Source organism: Ascaphus truei, chromosome 12 (genome assembly GCF_040206685.1).
Source record: "Ascaphus truei isolate aAscTru1 chromosome 12, aAscTru1.hap1, whole genome shotgun sequence".
NCBI classification, from domain to species: domain Eukaryota; kingdom Metazoa; phylum Chordata; class Amphibia; order Anura; family Ascaphidae; genus Ascaphus; species Ascaphus truei.
In genome coordinates this window covers 22,511,492-22,537,570 of record NC_134494.1, presented here as the reverse complement: position 1 = coordinate 22,537,570, position 26,079 = coordinate 22,511,492, and the positions used below count along the sequence as shown (strand labels likewise).

The 26,079-nt window shown below is 53.2% G+C and overlaps 2 protein-coding genes across 2 annotated transcripts in view; both read left to right on the top strand.

Annotated features, from left to right (window-relative positions):
* Positions 1 to 22,557, top strand: part of TKFC (triokinase and FMN cyclase) — a 23,955-nt gene extending 1,398 nt beyond the window's left edge. Inside the window, 20 exon segments of the mRNA XM_075566991.1 lie at positions 3,311 to 3,354; positions 3,506 to 3,695; positions 4,791 to 4,901; positions 6,069 to 6,136; positions 6,138 to 6,251; positions 7,946 to 8,024; positions 8,190 to 8,279; positions 9,984 to 10,018; positions 10,549 to 10,633; positions 10,874 to 10,963; positions 12,355 to 12,471; positions 13,362 to 13,478; positions 16,106 to 16,243; positions 16,325 to 16,431; positions 16,735 to 16,838; positions 18,326 to 18,359; positions 18,451 to 18,540; positions 18,665 to 18,842; positions 22,093 to 22,260; positions 22,418 to 22,557. Coding sequence (XP_075423106.1) covers positions 3,349 to 3,354; positions 3,506 to 3,695; positions 4,791 to 4,901; positions 6,069 to 6,136; positions 6,138 to 6,251; positions 7,946 to 8,024; positions 8,190 to 8,279; positions 9,984 to 10,018; positions 10,549 to 10,633; positions 10,874 to 10,963; positions 12,355 to 12,471; positions 13,362 to 13,478; positions 16,106 to 16,243; positions 16,325 to 16,431; positions 16,735 to 16,838; positions 18,326 to 18,359; positions 18,451 to 18,540; positions 18,665 to 18,842; positions 22,093 to 22,260; positions 22,418 to 22,428 — 1,932 coding nt within the window. The 5' untranslated portion in view covers positions 3,311 to 3,348 and the 3' untranslated portion in view covers positions 22,429 to 22,557.
* On the top strand, positions 22,427 to 26,079 carry TMEM138 (transmembrane protein 138). The gene is made up of 4 exons (XM_075566992.1): positions 22,427 to 22,564; positions 23,021 to 23,192; positions 25,199 to 25,274; positions 25,391 to 26,079. Exons 1-4 carry the CDS (start codon positions 22,437 to 22,439, stop codon positions 25,501 to 25,503), a joined length of 489 nt encoding a protein of 162 aa, XP_075423107.1. The 5' UTR covers positions 22,427 to 22,436; the 3' UTR covers positions 25,504 to 26,079.

Here is a 26,079-nt window from a genome sequence, read left to right as displayed (position 1 = left end):
TGGCAGTGCCATGCAGTCTTGAGTTGCCATGGCAACAGGACGGTTTATGGCGCCGCGGTGTCATCTGCTTTCCCGTTGTCATGGCATTGTTACGCCGCGTGGCGTAACATCACGTTGTCATGGCAACGTGACGCCATTTGATTTCGCGGAGCCGTGTTGACGGGAGCCTGCCGGGGGAGATGCAGTCGGACGGTTTCGCCGCCCGGAGATTTCACAGGTAAACCCGTAGCCCGGAGATACGTGTCCGAAACCCGTAGTCACCGGGTCAAACCCAGAGTGCTGGCAACCCTGCTTCTACTGCCCCACTATGCATATCCTCACACTGGCTTCCTATATCCTCTAAAATGAAATGTAAAATCCTAGTGACCTACAAAACTCCCAACTATGCTACCCCCCCCCCCCCCACCTCCCCCTTACATCTCATCTTAAACGCCCCCTACATTCTGCCCACGATATCCGCCTTTCCTCCTGCCTTATTACTTTCATTCTTGCCTACATGACTTCTCCCGCGCTTCCCCCCTCTCTCTGGTATTCCCGACCACGCACCATCAGACTCTTCCCCCATCCCCCTCCCTGAAAACTTAAAGGAAGCCTATCTGGCATACCCCAAATATCTACCCCCTCTCCCCCACTCTAACCCATTGGGACAAGCTGTGTGGCTTGACCAAAGTCCACGCTATCTAACAACCCCTAACATTAATGGGATCAGCTATGCGGCTGGACAAGACTCCATTCTATGTAACACCCCCTAACACCCACACATTAATAGGACCATCAGTGCACCTGGGCCCTACCCCTTCCTGAGGTATACAGCACTCCCACAGTGAGCAGCTGCTTTACCTTTTGTTTAAACATTGCCCCTTATCCCCTCTAGACTGCTGGCTCTCAGGGGCAGGGCTCTCATTACCTTCTTCTGGATCTGTTTGTCCTTATTTCTATGTAACTCTGTTTATGTCATTTACACAACGCTACACCCCCATTGTACCGCGCTGCGGAATATGTTGGCGCTTTACCAATAAACGATGATAATAATAATAGACAAAAGGCTATCCTAAATATGAAACAACAAAAAACCAGAAGCTCTAAGGGTGTAATGTTTTACAGCAGGTAGGGAAATGGGCAGAAAAGGTGGGCCACGGGCTTCTTATCTGCCATCAAATCCTATGCGTCTAATTATCAGGTCTGCCGCTCAGGGATCCGATTCTGACATGAATATATTAATTAGGAGTTGATCTGCCCCTGTCCTAGCTTTACCTACCCACAATGCACTCTCTCCCGTCCCAGAACCCAGCCCCCCTGGCATCCGCACAGTCACATGACCAGCCTCTGAAACTCTGGTCTCTGAACTAAGTGTAAAGTCCCTACAGCCACTTCTGGTCTGCAACCGCTCCTGTGCTGTGAGCCTCCTATCACTCACTGTGCATCCTGTGCTGTGAGCCTCCTATCACTGTGCATCCTGTGCTCTGAGCTTCCTATCACTGTGCATCCTGTGCTGTGATTCTCCTCCTATCACTGTGCATCCTGTGCTGTGAGCCTCCTATCACTGTGCACCGTGTGCTGTGAGCCTCCTATCACTGTGCATCCTGTGCTGTGAGTCTTCTATCACTGTGCATCCTGTGCTGTGAGCTTCCTATCACTGTGCATCCTGTGCTGTGAGCCTCCTATCACTGTGCATCCTGTGCTGTGAGTCTCCTATCACTGTGCATCCTGTGCTCTGAGCTTCCTATCACTGTGCATCCTGTGCTGTGAGTCTTCTCCTATCACTGTGCATCCTGTGCTGTGAGCTTCCTATCACTGTGCATCCTGTGCTGTGAGCCTCCTATCACTGTGCATCCTGTGCTGTAAGCCTCCTATCACTGTGCATCCTGTGCTCTGAGCTTCCTATCACTGTGCATCCTGTGCTGTGAGTCTTCTATCACTGTGCATCCTGTGCTGTGAGCTTCCTATCACTGTGCATCCTGTGCTGTGAGCCTCCTATCACTGTGCATCCTGTGCTGTGAGTCTCCTCCTATCACTGTGCATCCTGTGCTCTGAGCTTCCTATCACTGTGCATCCTGTGCTGTGAGTCTTCTCCTATCACTGTGCATCCTGTGCTGTGAGCTTCCTATCACTGTGCATCCTGTGCTGTGAGCCTCCTATCACTGTGCATCCTGTGCTGTGAGCCTCCTATCACTGTGCATCCTGTGCTGTGAGCTTCCTATCACTGTGCATCCTGTGCTGTGAGCTTCCTATCACTGTGCATCCTGTGCTGTGAGCTTCCTATCACTGTGCATCCTGTCCTGTGAGCTTCCTATCACTGTGCATCCTGTGCTGTGAGCCTCCTATCACCGTGCATCCTGTGCTGTGAGCCTCCTATCACCGTGCATCCTGTGCTGTGAGCCTCCTATCACTGTGCATCCTGTGCTGTGAGCTTCCTATCACTGTGCATCCTGTGCTGTGAGCTTCCTATCACTGTGCATCCTGTGCTGTGAGCTTCCTATCACTGTGCATCCTGTGCTGTGAGCCTCCTATCACTGTGCATCCTGTGCTGTGAGCCTCCTAACACTGTGCACCGTGTGCTGTGAGCCTATCACTGTGCATCCTGTCCTGTGAGCCTCCTATCACTGTGCATCCTGTGCTGTGAGTCTCCTATCACTGTGCATCCTGTGCTCTGAGCTTCCTATCACTGTGCATCCTGTGCTGTGAGTCTTCTCCTATCACTGTGCATCCTGTGCTGTGAGCTTCCTATCACTGTGCATCCTGTGCTGTGAGCCTCCTATCACTGTGCATCCTGTGCTGTGAGCCTCCTATCACTGTGCATCCTGTGCTGTGAGCTTCCTATCACTGTGCATCCTGTGCTGTGAGCTTCCTATCACTGTGCATCCTGTCCTGTGAGCTTCCTATCACTGTGCATCCTGTGCTGTGAGCCTCCTATCACCGTGCATCCTGTGCTGTGAGCCTCCTATCACCGTGCATCCTGTGCTGTGAGCCTCCTATCACTGTGCATCCTGTGCTGTGAGCCTCCTATCACTGTGCATCCTGTGCTGTGAGCTTCCTATCACTGTGCATCCTGTGCTGTGAGCTTCCTATCACTGTGCATCCTGTGCTGTGAGCCTCCTATCACTGTGCATCCTGTGCTGTGAGCCTCCTAACACTGTGCACCGTGTGCTGTGAGCCTATCACTGTGCATCCTGTCCTGTGAGCCTCCTATCACTGTGCATCCTGTGCTGTGAGTCTCCTTTGCCACTAGCACCCTGTGCCGTTTGTCCCTATGTCATGTGTGCTGGATGTGTCCCTGTGTCACTTTGCTGTGTGTTTTCTCTTGACACAGGATACCCTGGTGTGGTGTCAACTGGAGAAGACTCTAACATGGAGGTTTGTCACCTACGGTCAAGAGAGATCTCTGTCCTCTTCTAAACTTACCTGCCCCCTCTTGTCCCCTGGTACTTTCCCTCCTGTTGTCCCCCGTCCCTTGGTGTCGCTCCCTCCTGTCCCCTGGGCTCACCCCTCCTGTCACTGTCCTCAGGTCAGTAAGAAGCTCCTAAACTCGGTCCCTGGCTGTGTGGACGATGCTCTCAGAGGCCTCACGTGTTGCTCCCCCGGGCTGCGTGTGCTCCAGGGACACCGCGTGCTGCTCCGAGCGGATCTGGAGCGCGTGAGGGGGCGCGTGGCACTGCTGTCCGGCGGAGGTTCAGGACATGAGCCGGCACATGCAGGTACTTCCTGACAGAACACGCGTATTGGCTGCCTGCACATGCTACACACATGCAGACGAGAGCACATGCCAGGAACACGCATACTAAGAACACGCAGGCGGTGGTCACTTTGGACACTGCAACTGCGCTGGTAATGAATGGCAGCACATGCTAAGATTATGCTGAGCACACGCAGGTGCTTACTGGCAAAGAATGGCTGGCGTGTCTTAGAACAAGTCCTGGTCCTGCACCTAATATTGTGGCAAAGTGTATACAGAAAGGGTGAAACTGCAAGAGTGAAGGGAAAATGCAGGGGTTGTGCTGGCCCGAGCACACCGAGAGAGACGCGTAGGGACAGGCAGGTTAACTCAATCCCATATATCAGGCAAGGGAACCTTCTTACTGGCTGAAGGGTTTATTTGGGGCAACAACATACAAATAAAAAGGGGGGAAAGGTACTGAGAGAACACTGGGACATGAGGGCAATGGAGGGGAAGGGGAGCTATGGGGGAAGTGGGATAAATGCAGGATATAGGGATAGGTACACATCAGTAACTTTACTAGGATAGGAGAGATGACTGCTCAATATGGCTGCTGGTACTAAGAGGCAGCATGCTGGTCTGGGTGGATGGGGAATTAACTGGGACAGTACAACTTGGCAAGGGGAGGGGGAGCAGTCCATCCTGGTAAAAGGCAGGGGGGTTGCCAAGGCAACTGGCTGAAGTGAAGAAACCCACAAGGGGTCGCCACATTGTTGCAACAGCCAGGCTGAGGAGTGCAGGCAGCCTGAAGGCAGAGAGAACACACAGTCCTGTTCCAGGACAGTGCTATTGTATAGTACTCTGCTCTGCTGGACTGTGTTGATTTGTAATGCACTGTACTATATCAGTGGTGGCCTACTCCAGTCCTCAAGGGCCACCAGCTGGTTAAGTTTTAAGGATATCCCTGCTTCAGCACAGGTGTCTCAGTCATTGATTGAGCCACCTGTGCTGACGCAGGGATATCCCTAATACCTGACCCGTTGGTGGCCCTTGAGGACTGGAGTTTGCCACCCCCGTGCCATACTGTTCTTGCGCCCCTTACCCTCCCGCCCCTTACCCTCCCGCCCCTGTACAGGGTATGTTGGCCCTGGGATGCTTACGGGAGCTATCGCTGGTCCTATTTTCACGTCCCCTCCGGTCGGCAGCATCGTAGCAGCGATCCGAGCAGTGACCCACGCCGGGGCAGGTACACACCACGCGGCCACCTCACAGGACAGCCCGTGTTCGTCTCTGAGCTCACGGCCTCCCTCATTTTCAAGCCCTCTATCCCCTTCTGCCCTTCATCTCTCTGCCTCACTGTCTCTCTTTCTCTCCCCCTCTCTTTCCTCTCTGTTATACTCTCACTTTCACCTCTACTTCTTTTTCTTTCCCCCCTCTCACTTCCCCCCCCCCCCCTCTTTGCTCCTCTGTCTTTTTATTCCCCTCTCTCACTTTCCTTGTCGCACTTTCCCCCTCCCTCTCTCCACCCCCCTTCTCCTTTCTTTTCCCCCTCTCTCATGCTCTCTCTCACTTTTCCCTCTCTTCTTTCTTTTTTCCTCTAATTTTTCCCCTCTCACTCTCTCTCCCCCTCTCCCTCCCCCTTTCTCTTTTCCTCTCCCTTGCTTTCCCTCTCACTTTCCTCTCACTTCCTCTCCCCCTAACTTCCACCTTCCTCTCCCCCTAACTTCCACCTTCCTCTCCCCCTAACTTCCACCTTCCTCTCCCCCTAACTTCCACCTTCCTCTCCCCCTAACTTCCACCTTCCTCTCCCCCTAACTTCAACCTTCCTCTCCCCCTAACGTCCACCTTCCTCTCCCCCTAACTTCCACCTTCCTCTCCCCCTAACTTCCACCTTCCTCTCCCCCTAACTTCCACCTTCCTCTCCCCCTAACTTCCACCTTCCTCTCCCCCTAACTTCCCCCCCTCTCCCCCTAACTTCCCCCCCTCTCCCCCTCACTTCCCCCCCCTCTCCCCCTCACTTCCCCCCCTTTCCCCCTTCCCTGCTCCCCCCCTCCCTTCTCCCCCCCTCCCTTCTCCCCCCCTCCCTTCTCCCCCTTCCCCCTCCTCCCTTTTCCCCCCTCCCTTCTCCCCCTTCCCCCCCTCCCTTCTCCCCCTTCCCCCCCTCCCTTCTCCCCCTTCCCCCCCCTCCCTTCTCCCCCTTCCCCCCCCTCCCTTCTCCCCCTTCCCCCCCCTTCCCCCCCTTCTCCCCCTTCCCCCCCTTCCCCCCTCCCCCTCACTTCCTCCCCTCTTCCCCTCATTTCCCCCCCACTTCCCTCCCCTCTGTCCCTCCCTCCCCCTCACTTTCCCTCTCCCCCTCGCTCTCACTTCCCCCCTCCCTGCTCCCCCTCACTCCCCCCCCCCTTTCCCCGCACAGCGGGTGTGCTGCTGATAGTAAAGAATTACACGGGTGACCGCCTGAATTTTGGTCTGGCTTTGGAGCGGGGCGCGCAGGGACGGGGCAGAGGTGCAGATGGTCGTGATTGGGGATGATTGCGCATTTACCTCACCTCGAAAAGCAGGACGGCGCGGGCTTTGTGGCACAGTGCTGATCCACAAGGTGAGACCCACAGAACCAGAACTGTGCTGATCCACAAGGTGAGACCCACAGAACCAGAACTGTGCTGATCCACAAGGTGAGACCCACAGAACCAGAACTGTGCTGATCCACAAGGTGAGACCCACAGAACCAGAACTGTGCTGATCCACAAGGTGAGACCCACAGAACCAGAACTGTGCTGATCCACAAGGTGAGACCCACAGAACCAGAACCGTGCTGATCCACAAGGTGAGACCCACAGAACCAGAACTGTGCTGATCCACAAGGTGCGACACACAGAACCAGAACTGTGCTGATCCACAAGGTGAGACCCACAGAACCAGAACTGTGCTGATCCCCAAGGTGCGACACACAGAACCAGAACTGTGCTGATCCACAAGGTGAGACCCACAGAACCAGAACTGTGCTGATCCACAAGGTGAGACCCACAGAACCAGAACCGTGCTGATCCACAAGGTGAGACCCACAGAACCAGAACTGTGCTGATCCACAAGGTGCGACACACAGAACCAGAACTGTGCTGATCCACAAGGTGAGACCCACAGAACCAGAACTGTGCTGATCCCCAAGGTGCGACACACAGAACCAGAACTGTGCTGATCCACAAGGTGAGACCCACAGAACCAGAACTGTGCTGATCCACAAGGTGAGACCCACAGAACCAGAACCGTGCTGATCCACAAGGTGAGACACACAGAACCAGAACTGTGCTGATCCACAAGGTGAGACCCACAGAACCAGAACTGTGCTGATCCCCAAGGTGCGACACACAGAACCAGAACTGTGCTGATCCACAAGGTGAGACCCACAGAACCAGAACTGTGCTGATCCACAAGGTGAGACCCACAGAACCAGAACCGTGCTGATCCACAAGGTGAGGCCCACAGAACCAGAACCGTGCTGATCCACAAGGTGAGACCCACAGAACCAGAACTGTGCTGATCCACAAGGTGAGACCCACAGAACCAGAACCGTGCTGATCCACAAGGTGAGACCCACAGAACCAGAACTGTGCTGATCCACAAGGTGCGACACACAGAACCAGAACTGTGCTGATCCACAAGGTGAGACCCACAGAACCAGAACTGTGCTGATCCCCAAGGTGCGACACACAGAACCAGAACTGTGCTGATCCACAAGGTGAGACCCACAGAACCAGAACTGTGCTGATCCACAAGGTGAGACCCACAGAACCAGAACCGTGCTGATCCACAAGGTGAGACACACAGAACCAGAACTGTGCTGATCCACAAGGTGAGACCCACAGAACCAGAACTGTGCTGATCCCCAAGGTGCGACACACAGAACCAGAACTGTGCTGATCCACAAGGTGAGACCCACAGAACCAGAACTGTGCTGATCCACAAGGTGAGACCCACAGAACCAGAACCGTGCTGATCCACAAGGTGAGGCCCACAGAACCAGAACCGTGCTGATCCATAAGGTGAGACCCACAGAACTAAAACCATGCGGATCCATAACGTGACCCACAGAACCATTCTGATCCAGAAGTTGACCCGCAGAACCAGAACCATGCTAAACATCTCCCTTTCTCTTCTTCCTATCTTCCATCCATCTTGCTCTCTTTCCTATTCTCTCTCTCTCCCCTTTATCCTATCGCCCTCTCTCTTTTTCACCCCTCTCTCTCCCCTTTATCCTATCGCCCTCTCTCTTTTTCACCCCTCTCTCTCTAGATCGCTGGGGCTCTGGCAGAAGAGGGGAGAAGTTTGCAGGAAATACTGCATATTGTGGAAGCAGCGAAAGCCGGGATGGGTAAGACACGGGAAATATGTTGTCTCCAAGATGTGTAATTACACTGACACCGTCACTGAGATATGTGTGACACTTACACTATCACGGAGCTGTATGGCACACTGTTTCCACGTGATTTGTTACAGACGGTCACACACACACACACACGCCTGTTTACCTCTGCAGGGACTCTGGGTGTCAGCCTGTCCCCGTGCAGTGTCCCAGGGTCTGGGCCGACCTTTCACCTCGCTGCTGATGAGCTGGAGCTTGGACTTGGTGAGGACCCCAGTACTGTATACGGACTGCAAAGTGTCCTTGTAACAGCTTGTCACAGGGTGTCCTGCTCTGAGTATGTCTTGCTCTCTGTGTCAGTGTGTCCTGCTCTCTGTCATAGTGCTGGTGTCCTGCCATGTGTCACAGTGTGTACTGCTCTCTGCCACTATCACAGTGTGTCCTGTGTTCTGCCCTCTGTGTCCCCTACTGTGTCACTGTGTGTCCTGCTTTCTGTGACAGTGTGTGCTCGGTCACTGTGTCCTGCGACAGTGTGAGCTGTGTCACTGTGTGTCCTGCTCTGTGACAGTGTGAGCTGTGACAGTGTGTGCTGTGTCACTGTGTGTCCTGCTTTCTGTGACAGTGTGTGCTCGGTCACTGTGTGCCCTGCTCTGTGACAGTGTGTGCTGTGTCACTGTGTGTCCTGCTCTGTGACAGTGTGAGCTGTGACAGTGTGTGCTGTGTCACTGTGTGTCCTGCTTTCTGTGACAGTGTGTGCTCGGTCACTGTGTGCCCTGCTCTGTGACAGTGTGTGCTGTGTCACTGTGTGTCCTGCTCTGTGACAGTGTGAGCTGTGTCACTGTGTATCCTGCTTTCTGTGACAGTGTGTGCTGTGTCACTGTGTGTCCTGCTCTGTGACAGTGTGGGCTGTGTCAATGTGTATCCTGCTTTCTGTGACAGTGTGTGCTGTGTCACTGTGTGTCCTGCTTTCTGTGACAGTGTGTGCTGTGTCACTGTGTGTCCTGCTTTCTGTGACAGTGTGTGCTGTGTCACTGTGTGTCCTGCTTTCTGTGACAGTGTGTGCTGGGTGTCCTGCTCTGTGACAGTGCGTGCTGTGTCACTGTGTGTCCTGCTTTCTGTGACAGTGTGTGCTGTGTCACTGCGTGCCCTTCTTTCTGTGACCGTGTTTGCTGGGTCACTGTGTGCCCTGCTTTCTGTGACAGTGTGTGCTGGGTCACTGTGTGTCCTGCTCTGTGACAGTGCGTGCTGTGTCACTGTGTGTCCTGCTTTCTGTGACAGTGTGTGCTGGGTCACTGTGTGCCCTGCTTTCTGTGACAGTGTGTGCTGTGTCACTGTGTGCCCTGCTTTCTGTGACAGTGTGTGCTGGGTCACTGTGTCCTGCTTTCTGTGACAGTGTGTACTGTGTGTCCTGCTCTGTGACAGTGCGTGCTGTGTCACTGTGTGTCCTGCTTTCTGTGACAGTGTGTGCTGGGTCACTGTGTGCCCTGCTTTCTGTGACAGTGTGTACTGTGTGTCCTGCTCTGTGACAGTGTGTGCTGTGTCACTGCGTGCCCTGCTTTCTGTGACAGTGTTTGCTGGGTCACTGTGTGCCCTGCTTTCTGAGACAGTGTGTGCTGGGTCACTGTGTGTCCTGCTCTGTGACAGTGCGTGCTGTGTCACTGTGTGTCCTGCTTTCTGTGACAGTGTGTGCTGTGTCACTGTGTGTCCTGCTTTCTGTGACAGTGTGTACTGTGTGTCCTGCTCTGTGACAGTGCGTGCTGTGTCACTGTGTGTCCTGCTTTCTGTGACAGTGTGTACTGTGTGCCCTGCTTTCTGTGACAGTGCGTGCTGTGTCACTGTGTGCCCTGCTTTCTGTGACAGTGTGTGCTGGGTCACTGTGTGTCCTGGTCCCTTCATGTTTTCTGCTGTGTGTTGTGTTTTAGCTATGTGCTATTGTTTAGCAGGGTGTGTTTTCTCTCCTGTTTGCAGGTATACACGGGGAGGCCGGTATACGCAGAGACAAGGTCTGCCTGTGTCTTGGATTTATTTTCACTCAGACTTCGCTGTATAAATGATGTATGTTTGTGTGTGTGTTTCTCATGTGGTTTTGTGTGTGTTTGTTGCATGGCTCCATATGCGTTTGTCATTTAGCTGTGTGTTTATGTTGTATGATTGTGTCCGTCACTTGGTTTTGGTGTTTGCGTAATATCTGTGTGCGTGGTTTGGTTGCCACGACTAGTGTGGTATGGATGTGTTGTGTTGTGTTGCAAGTGCAGTGTGGTTTTACATGAGCTGTAGTTGTGCATGTGCGGTGTGCTTGTGCTGTGGTTACACACGCACAGTGTGGTTGTACACGTGCTGTGTTGCTGTGCACTTGCGGTGTGCTTGTACACACGCTGTGTGGTTGTGTACATGCGGTGTGCTTGTACACACGCTGTGTGGTTGTGTGCATGCGGTGTGCTTGTACACACGCTGTGTGGTTGTGTACATGCGGTGTGCTTCTACACACACTGTAATGAGCTGCATTTTTCCTTACCTCTCGCTATCACAACAGATGATGTCAGCCGATGAAGTTGTGACGCTTATGATAGATCACATGACTGACCCATCCAACCAATCAAGAGTGGACGTGGGTACAGGTCGGTGTCAGCACTGCACACCTGTGTGTGTGTGTTCCTGTGTCCCACATCCCAGGGGACAGTACCAGAGCATCTGACTCCAGGACCTCAGTACATATGGGAAATAATAATATCACCCTGTCTATGTCTGTTTCACTCTCTCTCTCCATTCATCTCCCTACTTTCCTCCTCTCTCTCCCTTACTTTCTATCGCTCCTGTTCTCTCTCTCTTCTCTCTCTTCTCTCTCCCTCTCTCTCCAGGTGACTCAGTGATTCTCGTTGTGAATAATCTGGGTGGTTTGTCCTGCCTGGAGTTGCAAATCGTGGCCGATTCAGTGGTGCGCTGCCTAGGTCAGTAAACCCCCGCCTGCCCTCTTTTCTAACCTGCCCCCCCCCCGCACCTGCCTTCTACTCCAAACCTTCTCCTTCAGCCTGCCCCCCCCCCCCACACCTGCCTTCTACCCCAAACCTTCTCCTTCCTCCGACCTGCCCTCTACCCCAAACCTTCTCCTTCCTCCGACCTGCCCTCTACCCCAAACCTTCTCCTTCCTCCGACCCGCCCTCTACCCCAAACCTTCTCCTTCCTCCGACCCGCCCTCTACCCCAAACCTTCTCCTTCCTCCGACCCGCCCTCTACCCCAAACCTTCTCCTTCCTCCGACCCGCCCTCTACCCCAAACCTTCTCCTTCCTCCGACCTGCCCTCTACCCCAAACCTTGTCCTTCCTCCGACCTGCCCTCTACCCCAAACCTTCTCCTTCCTCCGACCTGCCCTCTACCCCAAACCTTCTCCTTCCTCCGACCTGCCCTCTACCCCAAACCTTCTCCTTCCTCCGACCTGCCCTCTACCCCAAACCTTCTCCTTCCTCCGACCTGCCCTCTACCCCAAACCTTCTCCTTCCTCCGACCTGCCCTCTACCCCAAACCTTCTCCTTCCTCCGACCTGCCCTCTACCCCAAACCTTCTCCTTCCTCCGACCTGCCCTCTACCCCAAACCTTCTCCTTCCTCCGACCTGCCCTCTACCCCAAACCTTCTCCTTCCTCCGACCTGCCCTCTACCCCAAACCTTCTCCTTCCTCCGACCTGCCCTCTACCCCAAACCTTCTCCTTCCTCCGACCTGCCCTCTACCCCAAACCTTCTCCTTCCTCCGACCTGCCCTCTACCCCAAACCTTCTCCTTCCTCCGACCTGCCCTCTACCCCAAACCTTCTCCTTCCTCCGACCTGCCCTCTACCCCAAACCTTCTCCTTCCTCCGACCTGCCCTCTACCCCAAACCTTCTCTTTCCTCCGACCTGCCCTCTACCCCAAACCTTCTCCTTCCTCCGACCTGCCCTCTACCCCAAACCTTCTCCTTCCTCCGACCTGCCCTCTACCCCAAACCTTCTCCTTCCTCCGACCTGCCCTCTACCCCAAACCTTCTCCTTCCTCCGACCTGCCCTCTACCCCAAACCTTCTCCTTCCTCCGACCTGCCCTCTACCCCAAACCTTCTCCTCTCTCCAACCTGCCCCCACATCTGCCCTCTACCCCAAACCTTCTCCTTCCTCCAACCTTCCCCCCACACCTGCCCTCTACCCCAAACCTTCTCCTCTCTCCAACCTGCCCCCACATCTGCCCTCTACCCCACACCTTCTCCTTCCTCCAACCTGCCCCCCACACCTGCATCCTTTAAACCTGCCCCCCACACCTGCTCCTGCTTACCTCCCCTGTGCCTCTCCGGACCCCCGACGCTGTGCGCGTTGCAGAGGGGAGGGGGCTGCAGATACAACGCGCCATGCTGGGATCCTTCATGACAGCGCTGGAGATGAGCGGGGTCTCCCTCACTATAATGAGGGTGTCACAGGAGCTGCTGCGGCTCTACGGTAATAAGGGGGGGGCTCATTGTCACATACTGTTTGTCACTCTGTGTGACACCGTCTGTGTAACTGTCATACTCTTTCTATGTGACATTGTCCGTGTCACTGTCAAACGCTGTCACGTTGTATGTCACACTGTCACACTCTATCTTGTCTGTAACTATGTCACACTGTCACACTCTATCTTGTCTGTAACTATGTCACACTGTCACACTCTATCTTGTCTGTAACTATGTCACACTGTCACACTCTATCTTGTCTGTAACTATGTCACACTGTCACACTCTATCTTGTCTGTAACTATGTCACACTGTCACACTCTATCTTGTCTGTAACTATGTCACACTGTCACACTATCTTGTCTGTAACTATGTCACACTGTCACACTATCTTGTCTGTAACTATGTCACACTGTCACACACTATCTTGTCTGTAACTATGTCACACTGTCACACTATCTTGTCTGTAACTATGTCACACTGTCACACTCTATCTTGTCTGTAACTATGTCACGCTGTCACACTATCTTGTCTGTAACTATGTCACACTGTCACACTCTATCTTGTCTGTAACTATGTCACACTGTCACACTCTATCTTGTCTGTAACTATGTCACACTGTCACACTCTATCTTGTCTGTAACTATGTCACACTGTCACACTCTATCTTGTCTGTAACTATGTCACACTGTCACACTATCTTGTCTGTAACTATGTCACACTGTCACACTCTATCTTGTCTGTAACTATGTCACACTGTCACACTATCTTGTCTGTAACTATGTCATGCTGTCACACTCTGTGTCAGTCTCCTGCTTGAGCCATGTCTGTCCCCTGTACTGTTGGGTCACCTCTTCCTCTGCTCATTAAGTGACCACACATGGCTCTGTCCCTCAGACAGTGAAACCGCTGCTCCGGCCTGGCCCCGGGTGCCGTGTGTCCCAGTCACGGGCCAGACACGCAGCTTCCCGTGTGCCCCGGAAAATCCGCAGCCCGAGGATACTGAACCAGACGGTGGGTCCCACATGTGTCTGCGTACTATCCGTGTTATATGTGGGATGTATTTGTATTATCTGTATTATAAATAAATACACACACACACACACACACACACACACACACACACACACACACACACACACACACTTTGTGACAGGGACTAATTGTGCCTGTAAAATTATAATTTTACAGGCACAATTAGTCCCTGTCACAAAGTGCTGACAATATCATTGCTGGTGCCTGACGCACCCACTTCATACCCCTATGCTACTTGTTCAGCCTGAGATCTGACTCCAAAGGACTTCACAGCACAGGAGCTAGTCACGCCACCGGTTACCGTGCACCCCACAACTGGAACAGTCTCCCGGAGACGCTCACAGCCGCCACCAGTCTAAGTTCTTTCAAAACTGAAGCTGCCTCACGTTTTAATGTGGGTACACAGGGATGAGGGAGTGGTAGCCAACAGTACATGTAAAATAAAAAACATGCAGCACCAACATAGAGTAGTAAAGTTTTATTCTCTCCGCGCTGGAAATGAATCCCCCTGTTTTGCGTTCTTTTTAACATTAAAAGTATTGTATGCTGTGCAATTAGTCCCTTCTCTCCTTTCCCTTGTAAGATCTACATCGTAACCCAGGGGAGCGCAAACTTTTTAAGCTGCGCCCCCCCCCCTGCCCGGCCTCCCCCGGTCTTGCACCCCCTCTCCTACCTTCCAGATGCGTCAAATTACGCTCCAAGGTCACGTGACCCGCGGCGTCATTTGAGACTCCAGGTAAGTTTCCTTGTTGCAGGGGCCTCACGCGATCCCCCGGCAATAAATTAAATGCCTGGGGGAAGAGCGCAGGACCCCCCCCCCCCAGACAAATCTCCCGCCCCCCCCCCCCCCCCCCAGTTTGGGCACCGCTGTTGTAACCTGCTATTGTATTTGCCACGAAATGTATGGGCCTTGACATACTCACTGACAAGTGAGCGCATCGGTTTTATATACTAACTAGCTGAGAGACCCGGCGTTGCCCGTGAGTTAAATTTCCCGCTATGAGGGAAGGGACAGTGGACAGGAGGGGGGGGGACAGTGGACAGGAGGGGAGGGACAGTGGACAGGAGAGGGGGGGCAGTGGACAGCAGAGGGGGGGGACAGTAGACAAGAGAGGGGGGGGGACAGTGGACAGGAGAGGGGGACAGTGGACAGGAGGGGGGGGACAGTGGACAGGAGAGGGGGGGGACAGTGGACAGGAGAGGGGGGGGACAGTGGACAGGAGAGGGGGGGGACAGTGGACAGGAGAGGGGGGACAGTGGACAGGAGAGGGGGGGGACAGTGGACAGGAGGGGGGGGGACAGTGGACAGGAGGGGGGGGACAGTGGACAGGAGGGGGGGGGGACAGTGGACAGGAGGGGGGGGGACAGTGGACAGGAGGGGGGGGGGTCCCCACCCTACAGTGTCTGACACACACACAGTGGCACACACATACACAGATGTCACCTCTCCTTCCGGGCGCCGCCATCTTAGGCACTCGGCGCCGCGAGGGAGGAAGGGGGTCCTTCCGGGCGCCGCCATCTTATGTACTCGGCGCCGCGTGCCTGCCCACTGCCTGTCCCCCTGCTGGGGAGGGAGAGAGAGCTGAGCGCCAGGGAAGGAGAGAGAGGTGAGCGCCTAGGAGGGAGAGAGAGGTGAGCTGAGTGCCGGGGAGGGAGAGAGAGCTGAGCGCCGGGGAGGGAGAGAGAGGTAAGCGCCGGGGAGGGAGAGAGAGCTGAGCGCCGGGGAGGGAGAGAGAGGTGAGCGCCGGGGAGGGAGAGAGAGGTGAGCGCCGGGGAGGTGTGTGTGTTGGACCTTTGGCCCGTCACTCCGCCTCAGGCCAATGAGAGGTGTGCGGGCCAAGGGAGCCATCTCATTGGCCTGAGGCGGAGTGACGGGCCAAAGGTCCAATGTGATTGCCCCTAGGGACAGGACAGACAGACAAACACACATACGACGGTTTGAGAAATATATATAGGGACAGGACAGACAAACAAACACACATACGACGGTTTGAGATAGATAGATAGATAGATAGATAGATAGATAGATAGATAGATAGATAGATTCAACTTTCTGCACTGAGAGAATAAAACGTTACTGCTCTATGTTGGGGCTGTATGTTTTTTATTTTACATGTACTGCTCCCTCATCCCTGTGTACCCATATATATTGAGGAACCTAGCTGTTTATTTCAAAGGTTGAGTAGGTGATTTGCACCATCATTTTGTATTTACATGTTATATCTTTATTTTTAAACATCCACCACTGGGTGGTGCTATTGTACTGGTTATTTCTATAGGTGAGCGGCCGCCTGTCTATCCTGTGTTTCCAATTCACTTTTTCATCTGGTCTGTTACATACGCATATATAACATATATTATCTTTAACTGTTCATGCAATGTCTTTCTATATCATGTATAATAACCCTGTTCATTTAATGTAACCATGTATTGGCATCATAACTCTGTGCCCAGGACATACTTGAAAACGAGAGGTAATTTAATTTAAATGCCTTGGGGAAGAGCGCGGGGCCTCTGCAACCGCTGTACCCCCCCCCACCCCCAGACAAATCTCACGCCCCCCTGTTTGCGCACCCCTGTATCACTGCTGTGTCTCTGTGTCCCAGCCGTGTCTGTGCAGGTTTACAGCCATGTACTGCAACGCGTGTGTCACGCTCTGCTGGAACTGGAGGCGGAGCTGAATGAGTTGGACCGCGCGGCGGGGGACGGAGACTGCGGGAGCACGCATGCCCGAGCAGCGCACGGTAGGCGATACCCTGTGACGCGCTGATGACGTGAGATGCGGTTCACTGCGGAGGACATCATAACATCTACTGTCTCTGCAGCCATCCAGGACTGGCTGAGAGCGGGGCGGCTGCCACCGGAGCCGGCACGATTCCTCTCGGCTCTGTCCGAGGTCCTGCTGGAGAAGATGGGGGGCACCTCTGGCGCGGTGAGGGCACCGGGCATGTGTGAGAGATGGCTAGAGGCTCATAGGATGTCAATATCCTGCGTCACCACCCATCACTGATTTTCATGCTTCGTGCGATTTATTATTTTTTGCACGCTTCACGTGATTTGCACTCTGTAGGGGTGTGTGGTTATTTGCACTCTTCATGGTAAGTATTTGCATAGCCCATGGGATTTGCACTCTAGGTGTGATTATTTGCACACTTCACGCGATTTGCACTTTGTAGGTGTGTAATGATCTGCACTGTGTATTTGCGCTCGTTTAATGATTTGCTCTGTCTCTCAGCTGTACAGTCTTTTCCTGATGGCGGCTGCACATCCTCTGCAGAGCGAATCTGGCCCCTGTGCCTGGGCAGCAGCAATGGATGCTGGGATAGAAGCCATGAAGAGGTACACAGAGCAGCTGTAGACCTTGGGAGGGGTCAGGTTTACGTTAGCTGTTGACCCCTCAGTACAAGGCAGAAGGAGTAAGGGAGAGAGCATTGGCGGCAGCTGGAGACCCCCAAGTGGTTTGGATTTTGGGGTGGATGTACAGCTGGTGACACTCCGTCTTGAGCACAGGGAGGTCATATTTATGGGATAGTTGTTATCTCGGGTACAAAGTGAAGTCCAGAAAAACAGGAATGGTGCTCAGCAAGTAAGACCCTTCCCCACAATAATTGAGCAGTTGCCACTGGAACGGCATACAATGGGCTTAAATAGGCACCTGAAGTACTCAATATGGCAGTATAATATCGGCCTAGTGAGACAAGCATCAGCACTCACAAGTGTGGCTATTGTACTATAAAATGGGACTCTAAGGCAATATGAAGGACTGTGTGATAAATATGTAGATCCAAATGCCAGTACCTTTAAACCTCCTTGGTGCGTGCACTTAGGGCTCGTCCAGGGTGGCGCTGAGCGGGTGCGCACGCTCACGGTAGACACGTTGCAACAATGCACGTGTCCTGCGTGAGCGGGCGGGCGGGCGTGCCTGCTCGGCGCTCAGCCGCATGCCGAGCAAGTTTGAATTTGCCGCTCGCAAGCGCGTCACGTGAGCGGTTCGCCCAATGAGGGTGAACCAGCTCCGTGACGTAGAGGCCACGCCCCCACCTAGCCAGGAAAAGCACGGCCGAGCAGGGCGCAGCGCTGGAGCGCCAGCGCGCCTAGACCCACCCTTGCCGAGGCCTTATGATCCCAGACGGCCCTAGGATGCAGTCCAAAAATGTCACGATGTGAAAAACGGAGCACTAATCCAGGCAAGGATCACTCTCTGGCCCCATTAAAAAAACATCATTTTATTCAAGTCTCATGGACAAAAAAAACACCAACAAGTTTCACGCTCTCCGGGGCACACCTTGATAAAGCGCGGAACACGTTGGTGGTTTTTTTGTCCATGAGACTTGAATAAAAGGACTGTTTTTATGGGGCCGCCGAGTGATTCTTGCCTGGATCAGTGCTCCGGTTTTCACATTGTGACGTTATCTCAGGGAGAAGGCTGAATCCTGCAGTTGGTGGTTGTTGGTCTCAAGTGTGCCGTTGGTGATGGCGGCGTTTGGCAGTTCGGGGGAAGCCGGTGACTTTGATACAAGATTGGAGAGTGGCGTCTCGGGGCCTGTGTGACTTGGGTACGAGGTTGGGGGAGGAAGATTTTTAAGATTAGTGGGTCTGATGATAACAGTCTGTCTTGGATACAAAGTTGAGGAGGCTGGTTTGGGGGCAGTGTCAGTCTGGGGTACTAGGTTTGGGAGGCTGGTGGGCTGGTGAACGTCTGTCTTGGGTACAAGGTGGGCTTCTTCTTGAGTGGGGGAGCCACAGGTGACTGTGTGTCTAGGGTACGAGCTTGGTGGAGACTGTTGATTTTGGGGCCCAGTTCCTGACTCTGCTAATCTGTCTAGATACGGTGGGGCAGAGCCCGGAGACAGGACCATGGTGAGTACCCTACAGAATACTATTGTTGGGGGGGGGGGGGTGTCTCTGGGGTCAGCAGTCGTCCAGTCATGTGACTCGTGTTCTCTCCTAGCTGGACCCTCTGTGCGCAGCAGGGCGCGTCCTCCAGTCCCTGCGCACTCCGCACTGTGACGTGATGCAGACACTCAGCTCCGCCGTGCAGGTGACGTTCTGTACCATACAGGGAGGGGGACAGGCTGGGAAAGGGGTTCGTGCGGGTCTGAAGGAGGGGTTCACACTGTAGAACGGGAGGGAATGTAAACGAACACTGCACTCTTCCTCTGCAGAGTGCTTCGGTGGCCGCAGATGACACGCGGCACATGACAGCGGGAGCCGGAAGGGCCAGTTACATCGGATCTTCGTCTCTCAATCGTCCGGATCCCGGGGCCGTGGCAATCACTGCCATCCTGAGGGCCGTGTGGGAGGGGCTGGGGAAGACGAGGGCAGAACAGGCAGCAGCACCCCGTAATGTATAGGGACCCCCCCAACCTTGCATATGCTGTTTTGGGATATTGCAAGACCTGGTGATACCCCCAAACCTGACTAAAATTTGCTAGGATACCTGCGGACACCCCTGCATCTGCTCATAATGTGATGTGACCCCCTAACCTGGCAATAATATACTAGGGCACCCTAAAACCTTCTTAAACATCCCCAAATGTGCTGGCACCTCTTAATCGCCACAATCCCGTCATAAGACTTGCTGTAACACCCCCTAGACCTGCTAAGACACCCCTGCATTGATTGTCACCCCCTAACAGGATAACCCACCCACAGTCTGCAGATATGCCCTGTAACATCAGACCTCTAACATTTTGAACATAAAAATAGGTACCACTGTAGTTCTTCTACTCATGGATGGAGGTATGTCCATGCTATTCATATGGAAGTCTCCCAACCTATGCAGCTCCTAACACACGCACAAAAACAACTTCTGTTTAATAGGTACTGCTGGTGCCAAAACATGTTGTGTAACTGCTAAATAGGTACAGTTGGAGGGTATGTAACATATTGATACCCAGAACCACACACAAACGGAAATCTGCTGTGACCCCCTATCCTGGAAGAGGATTACACATTTTCTGTCTCCCTTTGCAGTTTTGACTATTCCTGTCTCCCTTGTTCAGCTGCCTGTAATTCTCCCTGTTCCAGCAGCTAGCTGCATGTGTAAAGCAACATTATTGCTACATTTGCCCTTCACACAGTTGTAGTTGGTTGCCCTGACAACCTTCCATTCCTCATAGAAAGAAGATTGGTTCAATCCTACTCCCCTGCCTTTATAGCAGTTACTTTGGTCCTTAGACCCTTCCTGCTTGTCACAGGAACATGTGCTTTAGATCTAGCTGGCTTAGTGAGTACATGTTTCCTCCATTACACCCCTGCAAGGCCATCCTTTTTTACCGTCCCCCAATAACAGAGCACCTTCACATAGAGAAGCCCTCTCTCACCACACATTACCATCTGCAAGTACCCTTTATATTTGTTTTTGACTCCCCCATTAAAGTTGAAGAAAATAAAAAGACTCTGTGCTCTCAAAAGGGGATGAGTTAAACTCACATCCCAAATGTGATCCTGGTTCCAGAAGACCCCCCAAATACACCAATGTAACTCTCCCTGTCCAGCTTCCAGGGAGATTACATTGGTGTACAATATTTGGTTACTCGCCATGGGTTACCTCGACTTAGGGTGCTGGATTCAGGCGGCTGGGTGAAGAGGTAGCAACTTTGTAGAATAATGGGTGCCAGGAACTTTTGTAGTACAACAGCAGTCTTTATTCACGTCCGCAGGGACTCACCACACACACGACAACGTACTATTTTCTCGTGGTTCGTGAATACGGTGCTTCCTTAAGTGCCCACGCTTAACTGAGGGAGGTGTGTATCTGCTTGGTTGCTTTACTGGCATTGGACCCGGCCCCCCTTCTGCGGAGTAACATCTGTATTACCTCGTTTAAACTGGGCCCTCACTGAGATCCTGGCTGGTTCTATGCAGGTGAAGATTGTACCACTTCCACACAGGCTGAGACCGATACATATATGGATCTGCTGGTAGAGCCGATCCGCCGACACCCAGGAACCCTCTGTGGCATATCGTTTCCCCCTCTCTGGGACCTGCTGGATTCCGCTAGCCATCTTCTGGGATCCTAATTTAACAAGCACTGTCCCTATATACAACATAATAAGTAAGGGGGTACTGGTCTGTCCTATTACTTTATGGATATCTCCCTATCCACTCTTCCCGAGGCTCCTCTCCTCTTGTCCTCCAGGAACTGGACTTTCAGGAACCACCTATCCTAAGTACTCCATTGTGACGTCAGGATCCCTATGGCAACACAGGGTGGGGCCCAGCATACACTAACCTGCTAGCAATCCCTTAGGGGGGAGGTCACAGTAACAGCATACTGTGGCAAGGCTCAGATCAGGCACAGCTCCCTGAGGGTCCCATACCCCCTGCCCCATCTCTGTCCCCACTAATCCTCATTTCTGGGCGTTTATTATTATGGTTCTTTGCAATAAAAACTAGGAGTGAGCGCTGTGTGATTATTGCATGAAAACAGTCATAGGGAGGAGAGGGGGTACACGGGGTGTAAGGGGGCTTTCACTTTATGCGGTACAATATTGGGAGGCATTATGTGCTATTGGGGGGTTCTTTCCTGTATTATTTGGTATTGGGGGTGGGGGTTCTCTGTCACAGTATAAGGGTTGAGGCATTTATCTACCATTAAAAGGTATTGGGGATGTCTCTATCATATAAGGTGTTGGGGATGTCTCTCTAGCATATAAGGTGTTGGGGTCGTCTCTCTATCATATTATAAGGTGTTGGGGGCTTCCCTATTACGGTAGAAAGTATTGGGGGCTTATCCACCACATTACAAGGTATTTCACATTAAAAAGTACTGGGGGATTATCTCTCACATAAAGTTCTGGGGGGTTATCTCACATTACAAAGTACTGGGGGTTATCTCACATTACAAAGTACTGGGGGGTTATCTCACATTACTAAGTACTGGGGGGTTATCTCACATTATAAAGGTACTGGGGGGATTATCACTCAAAGTACTGGGGGATTATATCTCACATTATTATAAGGTACTGGGGGGTTATCGCGCACATTAGAAAGTACTGGGGGATTATCGCTCATATAAAGTACTGGGGGATTATATCTCACATTATTATAAGGTACTGGGGGGTTATCGCTCACATTAGAAAGTACTGGGGGATTATCGCTCATAAAGTACTGGGGGGATTATATCTCGCATTATAAGGCACTGGGGGTATTATCTCTCACATTATAAAGTAATGGGGGGATTATCTCTTACATTATAAAGTAATGGGGGGGATTATCTCTTACATTATAAAGTAATGGGGGGTTATATCTCACATTATAAAGTACTGGGGGGTTATATCACATTATAAAGTACTGGGGGGATTATCTCTCACATTATACAGTATTAGGGGCTTCCCTTACATTATAAAGTACTTGGGGATTATCTCTCACATTATAAAGTACTAGGGGATTATCTCTCACATTATAAGGTACTAGGGGGTTATCTCTCGCATTATAAAGGTACTGGGGGGTGGGGGGTATCACTCACATTATAAAGTGCTGGGGGATTATATCTCACAGTATAAAGGTACTGGGGGATTATATCTCACATTATAAAGTACTGGGGGGGATTATCTCACATGTGAACAACGAATGTGTCTGCCCACAGCAAATATGGCCGCCGCTGCCTCTGCAGTCCTGTCTCTATTGGAAGGGGAATCTTTACTGCTTCGGACTTGTGATGCCCGGATGTTATCGGTTGTCATGGCAGCGGGAGCCGAGGATCACCGCGGCACCAGAGAAACCGGAAACGCAGAGATCACGGGGGTGCACCGGAGTAAGGGCTCTCCCTCTACCGCAATCCCTGGGAGTCTCTATTACCCCCGTCTCTCTCTAATCTCTTCACTCTTTTTCTCACCCTCTTCCTCTCTCATCCTCTCTGTCTCGTCTCTTGCTCCCTCTCATTCTCGGTTACTCTGTCCCCTTCTCTGCAGGTCAGTATTAAAGTAGAGGATGCTGCAGCCCGGTAATTACAGCCTGGTCCTCTCCCTCCAGTTCCTTCTGCTGCTCTTCGACCTTTTTGTGAATTCCTTCTCTGAGCTCCTGCGTTCAGCCCCAGTCATCCAGCTGGTGCTCTTCGTGTGAGTGACCCCTTCACTAATATCCAACCCCCACAGCCTCCCCGCTATCATCCTTCACATACCCGAATGTCCATCCATACTCATCCCCAACCAACCCCAAGTGTCCATCCCTACTCATCCCCAACCAACATGACCTCTCACAAACCTCCCTCTCTATCCTGTGCTTGGCCCAGTTTCATGCTCTTCATGCGAGTGATCTTCCACTAAGATCCTGACCTACCCCCACCAACCCAGTAATACCCCTACCCTGCTCTACCATCCTGTACCCAGCCCTGAATGTGGGCACTTGGCTGATGTGGGAACTTTCTCTGTCTGTCAGCACTCTCTATCTCTCTGTGTGTCAGACTGCAGGCTCAGGACATTCTCTATCACTGTCTCTCAGCATTCATTTTCTCTCTGACGACAGGATGTGGATGCTTTCCTTCTCTCAGCACACTCTCTCTGTATGTTTCTCAGATTGCAGGATGTGGGCACTCTGTTTGCAGCAATTGTCCTGTTCCTCATGCTGTTTAACACATTCGTGTTCCAAGCCGGGCTTCTCAGCCTCCTGTGTCAGCGTTTCCAGGTCACTGTCCTACTGTGTGCTCTGCACTTAGCACTCAGCGTCTCGTTGCACGTCTGGATCATGGTGAGACCATTACCTGAAACGACACCCTCATCATTATCACTCATGTTCTGAAATTACCTCCCACCACGCACCAGCAGTCCTCACATCACTACATCCCACAACACTACTGTCCTTATTCTAATGAGGCTACTGCATCTTTTTTGTCTTCTGGCCCCCATCTCTCTCACCCTGCGCTCTCTTCCTCCTCTCTTCCTCCTCTCTCTCTCTCTCTCTCTCTCTCTCTCTCTCTCTCTCTCTCTCTCTCTCTCTCTCTCTCTCTCTCTCTCTCTCTCTCTCTCTCTCTCTCTCTCTCTCTCTCCCTGCGGCCTCTGACTCTCCCTATCACACTCACCCTGCGGCCTCTTCCTCTCCTCTCTCACCCTGCTCCCTCTTCCTCTCCTCTCTCACCCTGCTCCCTCTTCCTCTCCTCTCTCACCCTGCTCCCTCTTCCTCTCCTCTCTCACCCTGCTCCCTCTTCCTCTCCTCTCTCACCCTGCTCCCTCTTCCTCTCCTCTCTCACCCTGCTCCCTCTTCCTCTCCTCTCTCACCCTGCTCCCTCTTCCTCTCCTCTCTCACCCTGCTCCCTCTTCCTCTCCTCTCTCACCCTGCTCCCTCTTCCTCTCCTCTCTCACCCTGCTCCCTCTTCCTCTCCTCTCTCACCCTGCTCCCTCTTCCTCTCCTCTCTCACCCTGCTCCCTCTTCCTCTCCTCTCTCACCCTGCTCCCTCTTCCTCTCCTCTCTCACCCTGCTCCCTCTTCCTCTCCTCTCTCACCCTGCTCCCTCTTCCTCTCCTCTCTCACCCTGCTCCCTCTTCCTCTCCTCTCTCACCCTGCTCCCTCTTCCTCTCCTCTCTCACCCTGCTCCCTCTTCCTCTCCTCTCTCACCCTGCTCCCTCTTCCTCTCCTCTCTCACCCTGCTCCCTCTTCCTCTCCTCTCTCACCCTGCTCCCTCTTCCTCTCCTCTCTCACCCTGCTCCCTCTTCCTCTCCTCTCTCACCCTGCTCCCTCTTCCTCTCCTCTCTCACCCTGCGCCCTCTTCCTCTCCTCTCACCCTGCGCCCTCTTCCTCTCCTCTCACCCTGCGCCCTCTTCCTCCTCTCCTCTCACCCTGCGCCCTCTTCCTCCTCTCCTCTCACCCTGCGCCCTCTTCCTCCTCTCTCTCACCCTGCGCCCTCTTCCTCCTCTCTCTCACCCTGCGCCCTCTTCCTCCTCTCTCTCACCCTGCGGCCTCTGGCTCTCCCCATCACACTCCCACTGCGGCCTCTTCCTCTCCTCTCTCCCCCTTCCGCCTCTTCCTCTCCTCCTCTTCCTCTCCTCCTCTTCCTCTCCTCTCTCCCCCTGCCGCCGCCTCTCCCCCCCCTGCCGCCGCCTCTCCCCCCCCTGCCGCCGCCTCTCCCCCCCCTGCCGCCGCCTCTCCCCCCCCCTGCCGCCGCCTCTCCCCCCCCCTGCCGCCGCCTCTTCCCCCCCCTGCCGCCGCCTCTTCCCCCCCCTGCCGCCGCCTCTTCCCCCCCCTGCCGCCGCCTCTTCCCCCCCCTGCCGCCGCCTCTTCCCCCCCCTGCCGCCGCCTCTTCCCCCCCCTGCCGCCGCCTCTTCCCCCCCCTGCCGCCGCCTCTTCCTCTCCTCTCTCCTCTCTCCCCCTGCCGCCGCCTCTTCCTCTCCTCTCTCCTCTCTCCTCTCTCCCCCTGCCGCCGCCTCTTCCTCTCCTCTCTCCTCTCTCCCCCTGCCGCCGCCTCTTCCTCTCCTCTCTCCTCTCTCCCCCTGCCGCCGCCTCTTCCTCTCCTCTCTCCCCCTGCCGCCGCCTCTTCCTCTCCCTGCTGCCGCCGCCTCTTCCTCTCCCTCCCTCTGCCGCCTCTTCCTTTCCCTCCCCCTGCTGCCGCCGCCTCTTCCTCCCCTCTCTCTCTCTCTCTCTCCCCCTGCTGCTGCCGCCGCCTCTTCCTCCCCTCTCTCTCCCCCTGCCGCCGCCTCTTCCTCCCCTCTCTCTCCCCCTGCCGTCCCTGACTCTTTCTCTCTCCTTCTTGGTCTCTCTTAGAATCTGCGCTGGAGAAGTCAGAACCTTTTCGTATGGTCAGATGGACTGCAGGCTCTGTATGTGCTGCAAAGGCTGGGTAAGTGTCTGTCTGTGCTGTAGCAGGCTGGGTGAGGCGGTTTTGTCATTATCTTGTATACCACTGCCTGCGCCGTCCACCAGTGGTATGCCTGACCTGTCTGTTTGTACCCACAGTGGCCGTGCTATATTTCTACTTCTACAAGAGGACAGCTCTCAGTTTAGGGGACTCGCGCTTCTATCACGACTCTCTCTGGCTGCGCAAAGAGTTTGCACGAGTGCAAGGCTGAGACTGGTTGGACACAGCACGGGGATACATCTCTGCGACACGTGTGACCATCTCTGAGAGGGGAACCACTTTTACCCCTGGACATATCATTTGAACATGCGTGGTGCACAAACACAGACCATGCTCCCCGTGCATGTGTGTGATGGACCCCGTGCACACGTGACACCTGGGAGAGTACATGGCAGCTGTACACAGAGCCCTGTAATGCAGGACTGTTACATAAAGGTGTGTTTACAGACCTTACAACTAGAGCGTGTTTCATTTCCATTTTCAGTGACTTTACTGGAACTCAGAATTCATTTAATTGTAGACGACTTTTATAAAAATATTGGGTTTTGGGATTCTCTAATTCCCTCTCACTGAGCCACCCCAGGGTATTTTTTGCATTATTTATCCTAAATTCAGAGGAATTTACATTCAGGGATTTTGAAAATGTTAAATCTGTGCATTGTAATACAATTTAGGTAAATCTGTATATGGGAATCAGTTTTCACTCTGTCCCATCAGGGTTTCACTGGCAGCCAAAGGATTGGTTTTCATTATTTTAACCGTACAAATAAATATATATATATTTAAA